Below are 21,165 nucleotides of genomic sequence, written 5' to 3'. Positions count from 1 at the left end.
AGAATTGATGGATGAAACCACAATAACCGAAGCTATTGGTAGACTTCTTTCTCACCATTAAATCCATTATTTAGAATTCAATTTTGTGAGCAACAGCTACCAACACCCCTAAATGCCAAGGCAAGGCCTTTCCCCTAGTAAGAAGCATCATTTTTTTTTTCTTTTTTCTGTTGTGGGGAAGTAAACTTTGTAATCAAAGGGTAATTATTCTTTCATACGTACCATATAACATTCTCTCTATCATTGTTTAACTATTAATTTCATGTATTTCCATTTTTCTTGGTTTATTAAGAGAAGAGAAGACATAGGAGCAGAGGATGACTAGGGTAAGTCGAACTATGTTAATGATTTTAGAGAAAAGTGACGTGTAATAAACGAACTTTACCATGTAGAAACAGATAATTTGATAGAGAGATGTCGAGACCTTCTTTTTCATGCTATTATGATTATTCCGAATAATGACCCAAGTGGTCTCTACATCATGTCAAAGATAATTTGGGTTTTATTCCTACTTAATTAATATTTTTTTTAAGCTCTTTTAACTTTATATATTTTTCCTTTAAAAAAACATTAAAGAAAGGCCGACTCTGAGTGTTAAAAATAAAAAATTGACCCTTTTCTTGGAATTTTTGTCGTGGGGTGCGTAGAACTACTATTTTTTTGAACCCCATAAAAATAAAAAACAAAACAAAAAAAGAGGAAGAAAGAGAAGGGGCCGTCTGAGCTGTGCTCTTTCTGTCCACGCGTTCTTCTTCCATTTCCAGCTTCCCAAGTCCCAGCTCCAATCCGGCGAGAAAGAAAAAGTAACAAAGATGTTATTCTTGTTATTATTATTGTTATAGTTATAATCTGTTTATTTGGGTAGCTTTTGCCTTTTGGTTCTTTGGAAACTACAAGAATTTTTTTTTTTTTTTTTCCTGGTTATATTCTTGGGCGGGGTAATAAAGCAGCTTCTTTCTTTTTTTGTTTTTTTCCAGCATTTGTTTCCGGTGATTTTGGTTGTTCCATGTGCTTTTCTATAATTCGTTTTGTCAGACCACATAAACAGACGATGTACTGGCTTCTAAGTTGCAGAATTTTATGTGGGTTTTGGGTTCGAGATCTGAAAATGGTGGACGAGGGGACCCCATGAAATTGTTTTTCGATTTTATTTTTCTCATTCCTTTTTTGGGTCTTTGTTGTTTCTGTCGTTTTCTTTCTGCGCAGACTTTTTCATTGGAGTTCTCCGCAGTCTTGTTCTTTTAGCAAGTTCTGAAATTTCATTAATTTTCAGCTGCGCTTCCAGCATTGGATCTGGGAATGCTTTGAACAGTCTTCTTTTCATATTTTCTTTCGCTGTCTCCTTCAAGCTTCTTCGTCTTTTGGTGGGTGGTTGCAATTTCGGTCTCTCAGGGCTGGCAAGCTGGGTACACGACTGGAATATTTGAGCTGAAATCTTATTTTTGTCGCGGAAAACTTCGACGCAGTTGTATTCTCATGAGGGACGTTCGGAAGCAAGATGATTGAACAATTCATTAATTTTGTCATTCGCCCTCCCAGGTATAATATGTCTATGCTTTTCCTTCACTTCACCTGTGTTTCACTTTTCACTCGTCGTTCATGTTGTGCTTAATCGTGGTCCTAGAAATTATTCTCCACACAAGTTCTACTTTTCTTTTAGGCCTATAGTGCCGTGCTGGTATCTGACAACTGGTGCAAAGTAATACCCTCTTAGCTCCAACTACCGCACTTCCTTTTTAACACCAACTCATGCTTGCTAGAGACTTTTCGTTCTCTATTTTAAACTTAAAGTTTAAATTATCTCTACCACTTCATACTCACTTAGGATGTCAAGTTACCTTATATTATACCCTGTTCTGTTTTTATCAAATGACAGCATGACCTTTATTCTATTATCATATGTCTATCTTGCATTAGTTGTATATTCAGGGTTTGCATAGTTTTCTAGGAAAAGATATCGTACACGAAATTGTCATGCATGGACCGTTGTTAGTGAATAAGCAGTTGCTTCATCAATAACAAAGATTTTAAGAAGTAAGCATCCTTTTTCTTTCTTTAAGTTGACTACAAAATGCCCCTATCCCCAATCCTAATCCCATAGGTTGAGTGAGTATCTCTTGGTTGGTGTGATCAGTGCCTCAAATTTCACAATCAAATAAACCATTTTCTAGTATCGATCTTATAGCATCAAACGAACTGGTAATTGGAAGGCTTTCACAAGTTCATTTGGGGATAAATGAATACATTAGGAAATGAATTAATAAAATGGCTTGCAAGTGTTATATCGGGCATATTGGGCTTCTTATTAGTCAAAATGAGTTTCTTACAACCTTAATTGAAAAGTTTGACTTGGCCAATTGTTTAAATTTTGATATCGTGGTATGATCAATATTGCAAATCCTGCTCTTTTGTCTTGGGTTTTTTTTTTATAGTTATTAATGCTCTCTGTATCTAAAATGCTGGATATACAGGGCAGAGTACAACCCTGATCAGTATCTTTGGGAAAAGGACTTCACTCTCGCAGGAAGAACTTACAAACGAGAAGACTTGGAGGCAAGTATGGAATCAGTCACCAGAATGTTGCAGTCTATAATATCATTTGTTAATTTGCAGCAATACCTTTGGATGATTAATTCTGACGCTGATAGATAACATTTTCAGCTTAAGAATGCAAGAGGCCATACTTTGCTATGTAGTCATTATCTACCTTCGCCATTCCCTGAGGATACTCCTCTTCCTTGTGTTATATACTGCCATGGAAACAGGTATGGAATGTTTCTGTGTATTGCAGTCATACATATGGATTGTTGAGAGCTAAAAGGATATGCCTTAACTAATTTCCTGGAAAGTCTTTGTTGCCACATGCTAGTTAGTATTTTCACATGCTAGGATTTAAAAAATAACTTATTTTGCTCATGTGGGCTATGATGCAGTGGATGTAGGGCAGATGCAAATGAGGCTGCTGTAATTCTTCTTCCATCATACATTACCCTTTTTACTCTTGATTTTTCGGGGTCGGGCTTATCTGATGGTGACTATGTCAGCCTTGGTTGGCATGAGGTACGTTGCCTCTTTAAAGGCATTCATGGTTTACTTGAATTCCTGTCTTTTGAAGCTTATAAATTTATTTCATGTGTCAGAGAGATGATCTGAAGGTTGTAATCTCATATTTAAGAAGCAACAAACAAATTTCCCAGATAGGTCTTTGGGGACGATCCATGGGGGCAGTCACTAGGTACTTGTCTTTCCCTACTCATCATAGGCTCTTGTAGGTTTTTTTTTTATCAGTAAATAAGAATTTTATTAAAATAGGTGAAGCCAAGTGCACGGGACATATACAAGAGCAACACCCCTTAGGAAGAGATATGAGATACTGAATAATGGAATTGTGCATAGGTTTTTCATCTGCTCCCAACACAACTAACTATCAGCTTTCCTGCAACGTGATGCAGCCTTCTTTATGGAGCAGAAGACCCCTCTATAGCTGGAATGGTGTTGGATAGTGCCTTTTCAAACTTGTATGATCTAATGATGGAACTTGTGGATGTGTACAAAATTCGGCTTCCTAAATTCACTGTAAAATCTCTGTCTCTCTTTTCACATACACATCTTTTTTTTTTTGATAAATAAACAAATTGTATTGATCAATAGCAAAGCCAGTATTACAACACTAACGCCCTAACTAGGTAGGCACATTAGAGAATTCACATACACATCTGGAACCAACCATAGTTTGTAAATGCCATGGTCTTTGTCCTTTACCCTCAAAATATGGTATATGTAACTTATAAGGGTTTGGCTGCATGAATTGATGTGCAATATTATCAATACAATTTTTTTTTTTTTTTTGTAATATTTGCTTTTCACTGGTTTTCTGTGTGCATATTAACCCCTGCGCTAGTGGGAATGTGTCATATAGCTAGGGCTTTTTTTTTTTTTTTCTTTTCGCTGTCTGCTTTTAGAAGTTGATCTAGAATGTTTCCAGATATTTTTTATTCACATGATTTGTTTTTTCTTCTCTCCAATTAGGTTAAGATGGCTGTACAGTATATGCGACGGGTAATTGAAAGGAAGGCAAAGTTTGATATAATGAATCTTAATTGTTTACAGGTACTTCTATGGTTTTTACTTTGTTGAGTTGAAATTTGTAGAATGGACTCATTAAACCTTTAGTTTAACCTGTAACTTTAGCAGGTTGCACCCAAAACATACATTCCTGCTTTATTTGGACACGCCAGTGATGACAAATTCATTCAACCCCATCACTCTGACCTCATTTTTAAGTCCTATGCGGTATTGTCTTATTACAAGGATATTTTTCTCTGCTGAAATAAAAAATTTCAACTCTCATATTTGTGGTGCATTTGATGATATCTTCGATTCCTTGTAGGGGGATAAAAATATTATAAAATTTGATGGTGATCACAACTCCTCACGACCACAGTTCTATTATGATTCTGTTTCCATTTTCTTCTACAATGTCCTTCACCCCCCTCAAATTTCTACTGCTCAATCAAGTAAGCTAGAGAAATATTATGATTTGGGGGATTTGAAGGCCGCTGCTGGTATGAATGAGGTGATTTTCCAGTCAAATGCTGTTTTTAACAGCTTAATGTTAGTATTGCATATGCTAGTTTTTCTATATCATCTCTATGCTCCTGCTTATGGCATCAATAAATAGTAGCTCGAATTTGTGGCGATAGGGCACCCTTGTAAACTGAAAGGAAGAATTGAAGGTTAATTGCGTCACTTAGTTTTCCTTTGTTTTGGTTGCTCAGCTTTGGATTTTTTTTGGGGGGGGGGGGGGGGGGGGGGGGGGTGGGGGAGGTGTTTAACGTACTGGGTGATTGGAAACTTTTTCTCTTTTTTCATTTATTCATTATCTTCAATTTTGATACCCTGATTTCATAAATTTTATGTTTAGTCTGTTCTTTCTTTTCTCTCTGTTTTTTTTTTCCTTTTTTTTTTTTTTTTTGGCATAAGAAGAGGAAATCGCATTTTCAGGCAGCGCTCAGAGCTTTAATAGCATATCACAGAGTATCTGCTGATCGTCACTATTGAATAGAAAATGGACAAAAAGTATTACTTGTGATCATTCAGTGATGAGATCAGTCAAAAATTGAAATAGCAAATTGTCAACCTGTCTTCTCGATCATATTTAATATTAAACTGTGTTTGCATTGTCTGCTGCACCATATTAGTTTTTCACATCATGCTTATAGAATTGGCTCATATTACACCTCATGCAAGTATAGCATTACTATCAATAATTTTCAGAGCAACTATTTAGGTGTCTAGCAAAAGAGAAGAGAGCTACTATTTTGGGTCTCCATTTCATTTATTCCCCCACAATGTCACCAAGATGCATTGGCAGCTTTCCCTGTATCTTTCATCCATTGTGATATTGACCATAGAGACTAACCATCCGACTTTCTCTTTAGAGCCTCTTATACGAGATAATCACTGGTCTTCATTCTGCGGGTACTGATGCTGCGAGCTCATCTTCAGCTCGTCGTAGCACTTCAGCCTCAAAGTCTGTGGGTGAACTTCTTTCTGAAATTGCACCGGTGACTACTGTTGTATGTACCTTCTTTTATTGGTTTTGTGACCTTTCCGCATCTCTCTTTCTTCTTTTTATGTTAAGAGTGTTTTATTAGTTATTTCTTTGCTATCATGATGCAGGATTCGATGCTTAATGAGAACCATTCACTTAGCAATCTTGAAAATTTACAGGTGATTTTGTTTGATACCGTCTATGAAATTTGGAAGTTGTGTAATCTATTTTTCCTCAGAGACAAGAATGGTTTGGCAACTCTTTTGTTGGTTTGACTGCATCGTGCTTAATGAAATTGAACTTCAACTGAAGTTGAAGATCGTGCTTTTTATTGGGTTTAATTCCATGTATGTCTTGTAAGGATAATCATCCTGGTCCAGTGGCTTTTTCTTGTCCTAGCAATGACTGAGAGCCTGAAACATGACATGACGCATGCAAGGAAGCCTCACATCCTGGTCTAGTTTGACTGTTGATTTTCGGTTTTCCATTTCACTGTATAGTTTCACTTCAACTTTGCAGTTATGATTTTCAGGATAAGCCCAATGGCCAGAATGAAGAATGTTGCTCGTATACAAGCTCAAATAGAGAAAGTTGGGGAAGATGCTCATCTTTAGGAGGCAGTGATGAAGAATCTTCTGCGGACTGCAAGGCTGTTGACAACAGTCATCAGGTCTCTCTCTCTCTCTCTCTCTCTCTCTCTCTCTCTCTCATGCATATGCTGCTATGCATTTGCCTCAACGAACTTTTTTTCTAAAACTTTGTTGATTGCCATCCATTTGGTTCCTGGAATAGTTAATAACTTACTCTTATTTTTCTTCTCTTTTTCGTGCTACCTATAAAAAATAGGTAATAACTTAATCTAGATTATAGGTGTAATTGCATCCAGGCCTGGTTAAGTTATGGGTCAGGGTATAGTTGCTGTGGCTCTCTGCTTCGTTATTGTTGTATTTTTTTTTTTTTTCTAACTCCAGCCATATAAATAACGGCAATGATAAAGTTACCACTGAATAACAACGTCTATACAAGTATGTAATAAAATAATATTATTTTGACTTCTACTTTTGATTTGATGTGTTTAAATTTAATAAAAAATATTATTATATTTCAAGTTGTCTATAAATTGTAAATGGGTTGTTAGCCTATCACTACTCTAAATAAATGTCCTCATGGTGGTTTTGCTACCAATGAATGTTTCCAATTGGAGTGGCAACGGAAGGAGTTGAGCTGGTGCTAGCTCAGACAGCCAGCTTTGTGGGGGTTGTACCATAGAACTATAGAAGTCTACAAACCTGGTAAGGGCTCTGCCAGTCAGTGGATCCTGCCTAGCATATATGCCTGAAAAGTTCCTTGAGTGGGAAGAATATTGAATGTGGAGTGTTTAGAATGATAATGTCAGACACCCACTACCTATCAAAAAAAAAAAAAAGTCAGACATCCACTGCACTCTTCACTCTATATAACAGATGTTCTATTGATATTTGTCTTCTTGGTAATGAGCAAGTTGTCCTTTTCTTTAGAGGACTCTTCAGGTGTATGCAACACCTCTTCGGAACGTTGAACATAGATCGTCAGACTCTACAAAAGAGGAAAAGAAGAAGAAGACTGTGGTTGCTCCAAAGAAGCATAGAAGCGAGAAATTTGAAAAGTTAGAAGCTCTAAGCAAACGACTACGTCTTTGCTTTCTGAAGCGGGTGAACCATCGAAGACAACGCTCTTCATGACAGCTGTATTGTGAAATGGTGTTTGTAACTGTGACCAAGGTGGTAATCCTTCTAGTTTCTTGTCAAAGGGCATTGAAGCAGGAGTGTTCATTGATTTCAGAGTGCCATTCATCAAACATGGGCTTTTTGTGAAAGATTGGTTTCGTTGAAAACTCTCTCTCATGCTCACAATTTGTTTAATAGGTCATGTATGACAAATTTCATGTAGCATGTAAGTGTTCTGAATGTTGGGTAGGAAAGGATTTCTTAGCATTAGGAGTTTATGATACTAAAAAAAGCAGTAGGAGCTTTCATTGTCAAAAGCAGCAGCAAGCTGGACATCATTTTGGTTAATCCACAGTGCAATTCAAATTTGGGTGTACTACATTCTTTTAGGCTATTTGATTAGTCTGATTATAGGAAAGACTCGTAAACAAAGCGTGATTTTGTTATTCCACTGGCTCTGGCTCAATATCTTAATGCCTTGGTCATGTCCTTGTATCGTGTGCTGCTTGATTTGCATGTCCGAATGTGCCAAGTGTCATTGGAGTTGGTCAAGGAAACGGCTCAATGCACCTGTGGCTGTCAACGAAATGATCATTTTACTGAGGCCGTGCTCCAACAGTTATCAACCCGCTTACATGTGATATATCCGAAATATTACGAATCAACCTGCTTGGGGATGCGCATGGCTATTTCTAATTTTCATTATGAGCATTTTATGCAAGTCATTAAATTTGCAAGCCCCAATTCGTTTGTCTGAGGAAAAGAGGGGTACAATGTCATGGCCATGCCTACCGTCCTTTGCTGTACTTCATTTGAATGGCAAGGGATTCATATTTCATTTATTAGAAATCTGGGTGACCATGTTACAAGTAGCACCTGATAATTGAACCAAATCCCAGCATCTGTTTACAAGAAGTCTCTGAAATTTAATAAAACATCATCTAATGTCTCCATGCTGAAATTTAATCATCCCAGTACATTTGAGATAAGAGTTCTTTGACTAAATTAGAGCTAAGAAACTACAGACAACGAAAAATGTTATGGCATGCGCAGTATCACATATCAGTTTGCCCCAAACTTTTCCATCTGATCTTCATTCCTGATTGATATACCCGATGAAGGTTCAAACTGCTCTGGACGGAAAAATGGAGTTTTGCTGCTGGTATGAGGTGCAACTCGACTCAAGTATCTGATGTGGAAGCACCATTTCTGGTTTAGCAGATGCTCCACCCACAAGGACTTTTTGCTTCTTAATCAACCTTTCACCTTTGGGACTCTCGGCTGGGGAACTGAGATGGCAACCAGAATCTGGAGTCAATGGTTCATGGTGAGATGAGAAAGATTCATCAATAGAAAGGCTGGCTGAGGCATGTTCCTTGGCAGCCTTGTCTTGTAGGGGGCCCTCGGAGGTTGGGGCAGGGGTTGCTGGATCAGTCTTATTGTCAGAATCTGGGCAATTGTCACCTGATCCTGGCACCCCAGGACCAGATGTTTCTGAAAGAACTCCACCAAATCGTTGTTGCTCCTCGATTATCTTCTTCAAGTATTTGCCCTGGGCTTCTATTCGTAACTGTAGCTGCCTCTGAACCTGTTATGCTTGAAAATATGCAGAAATCACAGGTTTGGTGAGAGTTGACAAATTAAGACTCCAACGTGGCCCATTGCACTAGGGCACCAAAAACAAATATGAAAAAGACTAATTGCATCCCTGTCCCATTCTCTGACTCAATTTTATTTGAGTAGAATAGGGTCACATACTCTCTTTCCCTTAGAAAAGCTAGATTAAGGGGATGATAAGAAAGATAATGATGAAAGAAAAACTAAAGCAGTATAAGCTACTTAATTTGATACCAGTATCAAAGAGAAAACATGCCTCTAATTGCTCATGCAGTCGCTTCTGCACCTCCATCTGCAGCTTGAGTGCTTCATTTATTTGCACCCCACTGCAGAAAGGAAGAACACATTCTTTCTCATACCAAGCAGCCAATGAGCCAAATAACAAGCCATTTTGATAGTCACATGATATTGGATGTAATCATAATTTGACAAATTGTGTCCTTATGTCTTGAAAACTTGAGAACATTGAACAGGAAAGGAAAATAATAAATGATTCTGACAAAATAAATGGAAATCTTACATCCAGAATGTGGGAGCTGTTACTGTTTAATAACCTACTAAATGAGTATATTATGGCATGATCACACTCGTTACTGGAACGACATGGTAAAACTGGCAGCTGTACTTACGATGAACCATCCAAACTTGAAAGCATATCCTCAGTTTCTTTCTTATCAGCTTTTTTCCCTTGCATCAAAATTTAAGAATAAGTGAAAAAAATAATGAGGCAGCTATGATAATTGATCATACATCTTCTTTATGGTTATCATCACAGAGAACCTGCCCTATACACTGGTCAATCAGAACATAGTTACCATCGTTGATGTAATAAATGAACATTGAACAAAAGAAATCAGTTAAACTACCATCTGATGATGAGTCAGGAAGATATTTTGCAAGCCGGTATTTCTGGATGCATCAAAAAAACAGAGTCAACAAAAATGACAGATGACAATGAATTTTAACATAAGAATTCCTCAAACCCATCCCCAAACATTCTGGGAAAAAAAAAAAAAACGTATGAGATAAATGGAAGAAAGAGATTTTGCATAGCACAGAATCAATTTTTATATACCTGTAAATGGCTTTTGACATGATATATTGTTAGACCTTGAACACCCATTACTCTAAGGACACCTTTGGGTGTAGCCCCTGGAAACAGAACCCAGAAAGAAAAAGAAGAAAACCAATTACAACAATTCCAATACTCACAAATAATAATTTGCATAGGATTTGGTGAGTTTATCCGTTGAAATTTTTGTACTCCTTCTGTCCTTCAAGAGAAATTTAGGACCATTTGATTAGATTTTTATGCAATTCACACATTCTTCCTCTCAATGGTGTTACATTTTATAGGAACAACCTAGCACCACGACCTAGAAATGAGTTAGGGCTATTTTCCTCATAATCAACTTGGATACACGGTTAGATATTTAAGAAATCATTCTGAGTTCATATTCCCACTTTGGCAAGTGACATCTTTGATATTTTAGAAAGAAAAGGGCATAAGTAGGGCTATTGCAGCCCTTGCTCAATGCATGATGAATTCACACCATACAGCATCCCTAGAATGCCAAAAAATGTTACGTCTGTTTGTTTCTCCTATCCCTTCCATCAGTTTTAACTTACAAGAAGAGCCTGGCATTCCCACTTATGTGTTATAGCATCTAGCATTAGAAACTATTCAAAATTGTACGAAAACAAAACTAGATATAGAAGTTAAAATGAGCAGTAGTAGACCCTATTAATACCAAATAATAGCCTGGCTAATTTACCCAATGAATCCTGCATCTTGCCAAATAAAGGTCACAGTTCAGAATTAGTAGAAATATGACAACGAACAACAAAACCTAATTAGGAATATAAAGGTTGAGGTGACTCACGGTCAGGCCCACCAAGTTGTGCCACAGCATCAACAAAACGTTCATGAAACTCATGTGTCCAACGCAAGCGTTGCTTGGAGGCAAGACTGGCATTGTTGTGACTGTTTCCTCCACTGATTTGGTCCATAGCACAATCTAAATGCTGACCATGAACAAGCGAGTTTTTTTAGACTAGGCTTGAATTATGAACACTCTTTGGCTGATACATCTATCATTTAGCTAAAAGAAGAAGGCTGGAAGCTGTCAATAGCATGAAAGATAAAAGAAAATTACAAGAAATGTTGCAGCTTCCTAGAACATGAGGCTGGAAATATAAGAATGCTCCATAGAACAAAAACTCATGCCAAAGAGAATGAGGAAATTGTTCTTTAAATGACATGCAACCAAGAACATTGGAATGTAAACCATTAGGCTCATATTAAAAAGGCAGCAATTCCCCATTGCACAGATCTTGGAATTAATTCCTAGCATCATGATGAACTTAAAAGATATCTGGGTAATGAATGTGCGTGTGCATACTCATATCTGTGCATTAAACAAACAAAACAAGCTCAAGTAGTTGTAATTAAGCAAACTTTTTTTTTTTTTATCGGTAGTTGTAATTATGGAAATTCCCTCATTAATGTACCAGTGAATCAGATCTGATAAAAGAATAAAAGATTTAGTAGAGAAAATACAATCTTGGAAGGAAGCAATGCCCTCTTAAACAATATACCCTCAACAGTTATAACTGAACATCTACTAGAAATAGCAACAGGACTATCTTTACATAAATTCTTAATATTATTCTCGACAAATGTGTTCCATAGAATATCTCGACAAATAATGAGTACTTTGATCACATGATAAGTTTACCTCCAAAAGTTATTATCCTCCAATATATTGAAAGGTATTATGCCTAAGAGAATTGACACTTGCTCTACAGTTATATGATGAACAGATTTAACTAACAAGTAACAACAAAAGATATGTATAGGACAACAAAACTACTCCATAAACTATGTTCATCATATAGCTTCTTTTGTTTAATTAATGAAGATTTGAAAATTCACTATCTATGTGTCGGTTTAAAGTTTACCAAATCGGAATCCAATAGTCCTAAGCCTTTTTTTTTTATCAATGGTTGTGCCTTGACATCATGTCAAGGAAAATGCTACATAGCTAATTTGGCGCGGTTCCTTATCCATGGGGAAAGATTGTGTATGCGAGTAATTCACATGACTACTCTAAATCTACCATAATATGGAGTGGTGAATAACAAGAAACACTAAGCTTTTAGGCCTCATATCTGGGAACCATAGGAATACAAAGAAAGTAAAAATTTGACATGGGATGAAGGAAAGAATAGCAAGGCAGAAAAATCCATTGTACTAAAAACATCAGAGTGTCCAAACATTTGACATATAGAGATAATTAGGGTTTGAGAAACACATTAACTTCCCACAAAAACTGACATGACATTAAATTCAGAGAAAGTCCTACAAACATCTTCCCTGTAAATATTGACGAAGAACAATAACGACATGACAAGAGATAAACAAGTCAAAAAGTAAAGTAAAAACCAAAAATTTAGCAGTTAAAACTATATTATTTCTGGTTGTATAAGCATACGAAAATATATGAAGAGCCAGACACTACTGCGATGAGAGATGTACCCAGATCTCCATTCGCCTCGGGAATCAAAGCCCCTCCTTTCAACTCTCCCTCCTCCCTCAAACTTTACCGAAATTGGAAATGCAAACTGGAATTCGGCAGGAAATTATTCCCTCTGGCTCTAGGGGTATTAAAGGGAGCTGACAACCGAGAAACAACAAAATGAGTCTTAACCAATAGGCACCCAAAGTCCGAGTCTTCGCTCTTCCCTCCACATTTAATTCTCACCCTTTTCTGCTAGGAAGCTTTTATATTAATTTTAACTTTCCCTGTTCATATACAACTTTGAATACAATAAATATTAGTATAAAAAATGATATAGGTTACAGTAATTATTATCAAATTATAACATTCATATTTGTCAGGTTTTTGGGAAAGTACGTAATTATTATTAAATCATGAAATTAAAAAGTAATAAAAAAATCGTTAAAAAATACAGAGAGAAGCAAAGCATGCAATGCGTGTGTGGATGATACAAAAAGCTTTACAATTCTTGTTAGTTTAATTTGGACTGCAGTGATATTAACAAATGTAACATTGCATGGCGATCGGCTTCGACGTAATCTGTGGAATAATATTCCGTTCCTTGTCCTAAACAAATTCCGGCAATCTCGTCCTTTTCCCGTACCTCATTCTAAAAATTACGTCTTTCTTTGGATTATCTTTCCTTGTGCATGTCTTTTCATCTATTTGGGGGGAGTCATGAGATAGCTAAAACAATGGATGAATTGGCAGTTGAGGAACCTGGGGAAGGTCCGGAGATGAGACTACCTCCAGCCAATGAAAGGGGTGACCGAGACACTATTAGCATGTGGAAACCTCCCTTTGGAACAAGGCTAAAGGTGAATTTTGATGCCAGCTTTATCAAATCGGTACAGAAGGTGGGGCTGGGCATTGTTATACGTGACTCAAAGGGGGACCCAGTCACGATGGTAGCTGGCCAAAGGGATTTAGTGTACACAGCCTATCTAGCCGAAGGGTATGCTTTATCAAGAGCTCTATTATTGTGTGCAGATCTTGGAGTATATGAAGCAGATTTTAAAGGGGATGGAAAGCTGATCATTGATGCAATATTAGATCCAGTACCTGATTCCTCGTGGAGTGGGCAGCTTGTGGAAGACCTGAAGAAGGAACTGGCGTCTTATTGCATGTTAGAAAGGGGGGGGGGGGGGGGGTGGGAAATCGGGTTGCTCATGTATTAGCAAAGTTTTGCCTTTGGACTCTGAATCCGTATGGATGGAGGATGGACCGAGTGTGGCCATGCCTTACATTGCTGCGGACAAACGATGTATTGTGTGATTTCGAAATGATAGAAGTTACCTATCAAAAAAAAAAAAAAACAATGGATGAATTGGATCAAAAAGCTCAAATGTCCTTTTCTGTGTTCATGTAATGCACGTCTGTTAAGGTGGTCAAGCAACTGTTCAGCCACAATGTCTCGTGGAGACCAGAGTTCCTTTGTTTTTTTTTTTTTATGGAATCAATGGTAAACGGAAACCCTCCTTAAACAAGTGGTATATTGGCCTAGTCAACTACTTCACCCTCTCAACTTATCACTAGCAAGTGCATCATAGACCTTCATTTTAGTAATGATACCAGTGATCTTTTTCTTGTGGTCCAAAAAAACAGAGAGGTGATATTCATATGTATGATTCCCTCAAGTTCCGAGGCTTCAAGTGGAAGAAGATATTCAAGATTCAATCAAGTTTAATAGCGGAAAGAGAGTTTGATTAAATGAATTTTATAACATTTATTGAGTATTTAATATGTCTGAAAAAAAAAGGCAGTGCATAAAAGTACTAGTGGCAAAGCCTCATATTCTCCAGTACCATACACAACATCAGGAATATACTGCTTTGTTGTTGTGAGATATTCACTTCGATTCAGAAACAATCAAGGATGGTATATTGATTTCTCTACACTAATTCAGGACTTGATAAATAAAAATAAAAATTAAAAGAAAAGAAAAACTAAGGATTTTTTACTTTGACGCAATCGGATGCAAAAAGTCCTGAATCTTGAAGGCGTGGTGTTTTGAATTCGCAGTTTGGACGAGCTGTTTCTATCTCTGTTCCTGCCAGCATTACGGACATGAAGGATGGAGTTTCAATAGTAGCATTCCACTTATGATTAATGTAAGGCCATGAGTGAGAAGAAGAATTTCTCCTCAGAACTGTAAACCCAAGAATTTCCACTCCATCATAAGAAGATGAACAGGTGAGACTCCATATCCAGTAAACAGAAGATGAACAGAAGAGTTTCTGGTGCTAGATGCCATATCCAGTGATTTAATGTGGGTTCACTTGCGCTACATTGATGTCTTGGGATTTCATCTTGGCTTCACCCCAAATCAAAGATGCTGTAGTTGAGTCCAAGCTTAGCATCCTTTGCTTGCCTCCACCTGGAGATCCTTCCAGAGTCAATCCTCCTAGACTCTCGTGTGATGTTAGGCAACTTTCAGTAGAACAGTCAGCCCTTTGGGGGTGCAGGCTAGTCGGAATTTCTTCAGAGCCATGCGTTTCGGTCAACTGAGGGGACCGTAATGAGTAGAAGCCAAGAGAGTCGAGAGAGGAACTTCTTGGTGTCTTATTTACCAGTCCTTGACTTCTTGGTGTCTTATTTACCAGTCCTTGACATTTTTGTCATTCTGTGTCAATAACTAAATTGATTGGCAAGCATCTTACAAGCTCTCTCGAGCATGGCAATATATATCCACTCTACATCTTGTCAAATCTGCAAGTGCTTCTCAGCCTACACAACAATATGGTAGGAAGACCGAGGTCTCCTATTTAATAAACCACACCACAACCCATGAGAAGGAAATGTACCTCAACTTGGAGATGTAATTTACTTTGAACTTCCATGTGTGCTCTCAAGGCCTCATTGACTTCATAACCACTGAAAATGGCATTCCGAGCATATGGTAATTTGGTAGTTTCCACGCACCATGAGTGTACCAAAGAAATATGGAAATTCTATCTTACTCATTCTCAGAAATTGGGAAGTTTGGAGATGTACATTACCAGTACCAGGGCTTTCTAAAAGGTATGAAGCTGACATCCCTTCAATAAATAGCAAGAGAAGTCAGCTTAATCATTTAGATTTAATTTAGTTAAATCTAAGACCTGGAGGTGACTCTTTAAATGGAACAAAGTTAATCCCTTCACGTTCAGTGTTCGCATGATGGCCTTTGGTGTAGCTTATGCAAGTATTATTTATGCCCTTATGATACTAATAGATGATAATCCAAGTAAATGAGATTCCCAATAAATCCGTCAAGATTTAAATGTAGCTCCTAATAGGTTGGTAACCAAACAAGCAACTTGTCTGCAACCCACATTTGGCTCATTGTTGAGCTATATGACAGAGGAAAAACCTTTTAACCGGTCAGGCTGCTCTTCTCATAATAATAGCCCTCCAATTATGACCCGCCACATATCTCTTCCATTTTATAATCTATGGACCTATCTGCACCGAAGCTTTCCCTATCTAATTTCAAAAGTCTGTGTTTTATATGAGTAATTCTATGCATCAGCCACTATTTATATTACACACCACACACTTATAAGTTTTTATAGGATGTAGGGATACTTTTTATAGAATATATAGATATTTTTTATAAGGTGTGTGGTGTGTAGTGATGAATAATGGTTGCTCCCAATATTTTCTCTTTATCTATCTCCCTCGAAGCCCTCCGAAATCCTCTCCCTTGGCACACACCAGTCACTTGAGAAGTCGCGGGTCACCTCCTCCTCTCCATCGAAGCTATTCACCTTCTCCGGCGTGGGTCACCTCCTCCTCTCCATCAAAGCTGTTCACCTTCTCCGGCACAAACCTCCTCCTCTCCATCGAAGCAGGTCACATTCTCCGGCTAATTTGATCATCTTCTGCCTCTTCCTCCTCCTAGTCAGTCTGAAATCATCTCCCTCAAATTCTTACCATTTGCTTGATTACAAACATTTGCAATTTTCACCTATATGATTCTAACAAGCCCCTATTCATCTTCATGTCGGTTCATTGTACAATTTGCTTGATTGGGGAGTGTTGCCGCCCTCAAATGAAATGACTCTGTTGTGTTTGCTTGTAAAGAGGAATATAGTGAGTCCAATGGCTACTGGAATGACTGTGGCATTTGTAGGCACACAAGATGTTTGATGAAAGGCTCAGTAGAGCCACTTCCATTTGTAAATGATAAATATGATGTGATAAAGTCTAAACATGCATTACTAGTTTGCTTGAAATTTCACACTTTGTTGTGTAACAGTGCATTACTAGTTCACTTGAACATGTGCTTTTAACTTATGTTAGACCTCACAAATTGAAACTGGCCATGATGAGATGTCCCAGACAATGCCCATATAAAAAACATATAAAGACTAAGTTCAATTCCTCAGTGTATGCATTCATGTCCATTTTGAAAAATCTGTCCACTTTGGTCCTCTACAATTTGGGAAATAAAGATTAACAACAATTTGTTAAATAGTAACTGGTTTGATTACAATCCCTTTGACAGAATTAGAGATTCGATGGAATTATACCTATGACCAATTGAGAAACAAACATTACAAAGAGCTAACACTATGTGCAGTAGCAACATGCTCTATAACTTCAAAGTACAATAGAAGGAATCTCTATGTAATAAGTTGAACGTGCTTATGTTCTAGTTCCACTCTCAACTACCACTTCAGGTTTCAGACCTGCCTTTAAACAAACAGTACCTAGAAGAAAAAGGAAAGAACATGGGAAAAATGGGGGAGAAAAGCTTGTTAAAACATAATCAAAAGATACATCTTAGACTCCTGTCATACATGGCTGACCATTTCCCCTGCTTATCAAAACATAATCAAAAGCTTGTTAAAACTCCCATTTTTTTTTTTATCATTGGTAAGACAACATACGTCCTGCTACTTTTTTATCATTGAAATTCATTCTGCAAGCAAACTTTACCTTATATTCATATTACCCCTGCTTTATAAGTTCATGTATTTGACTATTAGCCACATTTAAAATTGCACGGTTGTTTTTATAGGTTCCAGCAAATGACAAGTTCAAACACCAATACTGGTTCAAGTTCATGGACTTCAAGAGAGAAAGACAAAGCAAGTTTGGACAAGCCACTTTGATACTGTGGCATTCCATCAAAACTCCGAATCTCTGGAAAAGGTAATAGTTTTGGCATAAGATTTTACAATTACCCAAACTATAAGATCAATAAATAATGTGAATTTTTTGAATGAATTGATTTTGAAAATGAACAAAATTTATGCTACAAGATAACGTTGGAATTAACTCAACGAAAGAATGAGAGGTTATTTCATGAACATGTAACAATCGAACAAACCAAATATAAAGCAATGGAGAAGAAGTATAATGCTACATTGAAAGTCTTGTTGACATCGTCGTTATTTTTTATTGCGATTTATGCTGTAATTTATATGTATCCCAAGAACATTAGTATATGTTGGGTAATGCCTCGACTCATGTAAGCTATTTTAGCTTTGGACAACTGATTGTAATAAACATGTGATGTAATTAGTATGGTTTTGTGAATTTAATGAACATGTGCCTTTTCTTTATTGTTTTGGAATGTCTTGCAATGGAATGAATACGTAATACACAGATTTTAAAGTGACTTCTTACAGGATATAGGGCAAAAGACCAAAATTATGGACAACTTTTGCAATAACTACATAAAGCCAAAAATTTTGAAACATCCATAATTCAAGAATACCTCTTGCATTTCATAATTCATGTTCAGAATTACCTCTTGCCATCCACAATTAAATATTCAGAATTACATGAGTTCCAAAAAAACTATATAAAAAAAAATTACATAAATTCAAAACACTTGGCTCCAAATACATAAGTTCAAACCAACCACTCCGGAATACATAAGTTCAAAACATTTGGCTCTAAATACATAAGTTCAAGCCAACCACTCCAGAATAGAATCACAAGCCTCTTCTCAACAAAAACTTCACAAGCTTCAATCCACAAACATGTCACAAGTTTCAATAGCTTCACAACTTTCCTGTCACATTAAGTTTTAACCAATAATCACATTAAGTTTACAAAACCAAATATAAGCAACCATAATATCACAAAAAAAGTATTAATGACATACATAAGCAGATTTCGATTAAGCATCCAAGTTTTGACAATCGACCTCAGGTGTATATCCAATATCCCTACATAAACAACAACAAATACCATAAAAACAAGTTTAGATCTTTGATTAAAAACCAATAAACCATGAAGATTAAAAAGCTACAATACCTCATTGAAGGACGATCATTCCTAGCATGTCCTTCCATTTTACAAATGCCACAATACCTGTTTTTTGTTGGTTGCATCTCTTTTGGGTTCTTCACTCTCAAAGATTTTGGGTGCCCTTTCATTGGCACCCATGGAGAGTCTTGTACCGTTTGTGAAAAATTTGAGATAATCTAATTTCTTACAACATTTTGTGAGTTAGTTGACTCCCCTCCACCTAGGTAATCTGTATCTTCAATATCGACATGATGGTCATTTCCTGTCAAAAGCCTTCCCTTGGGCAAAGATAGTTTACCGCAATAAGTTTTTTCTCCTATTTCGACAATCGAGTATGATTGGTACGAATGACAAAACCTTTTCTTCTTGCATACGTCTTGTAAAATACTTGGGCGTCTTCTATGTCATCAAATTTCATACCGATGAATGGCTCCAATAAACCACTACTTGAAGAAGAAATCAAATTTACTCCATCATCCACATGAACTCCATCTTCCACATTCACAAACGTCATGTTCCACATTCACATATTCGACATCTTCACCTTCTACTCGTGTGACTCGGCATCATCTCAAGTCATCACTATCGGAACTTTAAAATTTATCCTTTATTACAAAATAAAAAACACAAAATAAGGGTAAACACAAAATTTGATTCGGCTGATTTCAAAAGAAACAAAAAAAAAAAAAATCTGTAATTCACATGGATTTTATAGCATATCAATGGTTATATTCTATAATTTATATAAAAAATATTCTATAATATACATTAAAAAAAAAGTTATATGTATACAAAATCAATCTGATTTTCAGATGTATAATCCACTGTCGGAATGAAGAGAAAGTAAATGAACAGAAAGTAGAAGATAATAATGAAAAACCTAAAAATGATTCAAACTAAAATAAAGGAAGATCACACTAATTCATGTCTTCTAATTTTAGAAAAATCTGAATTATTGGGTATTGCAGATTAAAAAAAAAAAGGACTCCTGATAGAAAAAATCTGGTATTTACACTCAAGTGCATTTCTGGTTCCCAATTTTTAAAAGTAAAAAAAAGAACATCTATATCAAGATAGTATGAGGATAGCATTTCAACTCCACATTCTCTCTTAATTTTATAATCAATATCTAACTAGGACAAACTAGAATACGCATATTCAGAACTTTACCCATTTTGCTTCCCTTCAATTCAGGTTTTTAAACTCTAACCAAACTTAATTTGCAAGCTAAAATACAGCAGAATGAGTTAATATTTACTTTATGCAATTTCTGATTTACAAAAAAATTATTTTATGCTTTTAATAGACCTTGTAAATATAAGCAACAAGGTTGATGGATTCTTGTGTAAAGGAATAATTTATGGACTCCCATTCAAATTCAAGATAGGTAAATAAACTAAAAATCGGTGCAAAAATCAAACCATGGAGTGGCGATGGAGATGGCGGCGACCTTCATGGATGACAACGGCTACTGTGGTGGGCAATGGCTCGGCTGTGGTATATGCGCGTGAGGGGCGACAGAAGAAGCTGAGGGAGAAAAACTTTGGGGCGCAAATGAGCAAAACCACAGTGGGGGCGACGGCTCTTGGTGGTGCCCCTATGTCTAGCTATGGCAGCAACAAAGCTGGTATGCTGCGGCTGTGATCTAAGTACTTCTTTTGCGTTGGCAAGGTAGGTTTCAAACCGAGTTTCGTGTAAAACTTCTCAGTTGATTCTGAAATCAGCTGAGAATGTCCCTATCTAATTTCTTGTGAGCTTGTTTACGTGTCATTTTACATGTGGGGACTGTTATTATGAGAAGAACAGTTTGATACAAAGTCCGAATGGGCTTTGTATAATAAATATAGAAGCAGAATGATACTCATCTCCAGCCTAATTAAACCCATTTAAGTTGCAGACTCAACTAACATACTGCTGGGTACAATTTATTTAATCAAACTTGGGAAGATGTAAGGACCATTTTGTATAAACTGAGTACCACATAGCCAAATATATTCAATTTCTTAAGCAAATATGAGAAACACAGTTGGTAGAGCACCTCATTTACATTAGGGGAGGTCATTGTATGATATGGGATTACCATATAGGGGGAAATGTTTCATTCAATACTTCAAATATTTTTCCCAAGAAGCAAATAAGGAGGAATGAGGGAATAACACTCATAAAGGAGAAAGTGAGCCTTCCAGAAGACCTCACAATCTGAAGAAAGAAGAAAACCAACAACTGGAAATTGCAAAATATACGAGAGAAATCATGCATAATTGCACCTCTATTGGCTAATATCTGCTAGGGTGTAAGATCTGTGAGTAGCAGGAGCGGAGCAAGGTCAATAATCTTACTAATAAAATGAGCATGTCCCTTAGCCCATTGAATTTGTTATCTCCAAATGATGAAAAATCACAAAATTTACCAGAAAACAAGAAATGGCACAAGCAGGCCTTGAATTCTAGGCAACAGCAAGCACACAAGCATGCACACAAGA

At 36.8% G+C, this 21,165-nt stretch overlaps 2 protein-coding genes and 1 pseudogene across 12 annotated transcripts; 1 reads left to right on the top strand and 2 right to left on the bottom strand.

Annotated features, from left to right (window-relative positions):
• Positions 1-647: 647 nt before the first annotated feature.
• Positions 648-7,636, top strand: LOC122276045. 7 transcript variants are annotated; one of them, XM_043085466.1, is made up of 14 exons: positions 648-803; positions 1,274-1,539; positions 2,472-2,553; positions 2,662-2,765; positions 2,934-3,060; positions 3,141-3,235; positions 3,453-3,576; positions 4,030-4,110; positions 4,195-4,293; positions 4,391-4,576; positions 5,442-5,579; positions 5,683-5,733; positions 6,087-6,224; positions 7,072-7,636. In XM_043085466.1, exons 2-14 carry the CDS (start codon positions 1,499-1,501, stop codon positions 7,273-7,275), a joined length of 1,470 nt encoding a protein of 489 aa, XP_042941400.1. In that variant the 5' UTR covers positions 648-803; positions 1,274-1,498; the 3' UTR covers positions 7,276-7,636. The 7 variants fall into 7 exon arrangements, 6 of the variants coding, with proteins under 6 accessions (XP_042941400.1, XP_042941402.1, XP_042941398.1 ...); XM_043085468.1 differs by having other exon boundaries at positions 4,192-4,293; positions 7,084-7,636; XM_043085464.1 differs by having other exon boundaries at positions 4,192-4,293.
• A 435-nt stretch (positions 7,637-8,071) lies between these two features.
• Positions 8,072-13,518, bottom strand: LOC122276046 (myb family transcription factor PHL7-like). 5 transcript variants are annotated; one of them, XM_043085472.1, is made up of 8 exons: positions 13,500-13,518; positions 12,416-12,553; positions 10,761-10,902; positions 9,953-10,029; positions 9,744-9,786; positions 9,507-9,564; positions 9,134-9,203; positions 8,072-8,848 (listed from the first exon to the last, which is right to left on the bottom strand). In XM_043085472.1, exons 2-8 carry the CDS (start codon positions 12,425-12,427, stop codon positions 8,384-8,386), a joined length of 867 nt encoding a protein of 288 aa, XP_042941406.1. In that variant the 5' UTR covers positions 12,428-12,553; positions 13,500-13,518; the 3' UTR covers positions 8,072-8,383. The 5 variants fall into 5 exon arrangements, with proteins under 5 accessions (XP_042941406.1, XP_042941405.1, XP_042941409.1 ...); XM_043085471.1 differs by lacking the exon at positions 13,500-13,518 and adding an exon at positions 13,042-13,181; XM_043085475.1 differs by lacking the exon at positions 13,500-13,518 and having other exon boundaries at positions 10,761-11,000; positions 12,372-12,682.
• Positions 13,519-14,288: 770 nt separating this feature from the next.
• Positions 14,289-16,262, bottom strand: LOC122276815 (annotated as a pseudogene).
• Between the last annotated feature and the right edge of the window lie 4,903 nt (positions 16,263-21,165).

This window comes from Carya illinoinensis, chromosome 9 (genome assembly GCF_018687715.1).
Source record: "Carya illinoinensis cultivar Pawnee chromosome 9, C.illinoinensisPawnee_v1, whole genome shotgun sequence".
NCBI lineage: Eukaryota > Viridiplantae > Streptophyta > Magnoliopsida > Fagales > Juglandaceae > Carya > Carya illinoinensis.
The sequence above is the reverse complement of the archived record's forward strand: the minus strand, read 5'-3'. Positions and strand labels throughout refer to the sequence as shown.

Bases quoted from the DNA above. Each gene is read 5' to 3' on its own strand.
- LOC122276045 (XM_043085464.1), top strand. From the start codon at position 1,499: ATGATTGAACAATTCATTAATTTTGTCATTCGCCCTCCCAG. The intron at 3,577-4,029 runs GTAAAATCTCTG...CTCTCCAATTAG, and splicing joins TTCGGCTTCCTAAATTCACT to GTTAAGATGGCTGTACAGTA. The intron at 4,111-4,191 runs GTACTTCTATGG...CTGTAACTTTAG, and splicing joins TGAATCTTAATTGTTTACAG to CAGGTTGCACCCAAAACATA.
- LOC122276046 (XM_043085472.1), bottom strand. The intron at 9,204-9,506 runs GTAAGTACAGCT...TCCTTTCTGCAG, and splicing joins TCAAGTTTGGATGGTTCATC to TGGGGTGCAAATAAATGAAG. The intron at 8,849-9,133 runs GCATGTTTTCTC...CAAGCATAACAG, and splicing joins GACTGCATGAGCAATTAGAG to GTTCAGAGGCAGCTACAGTT.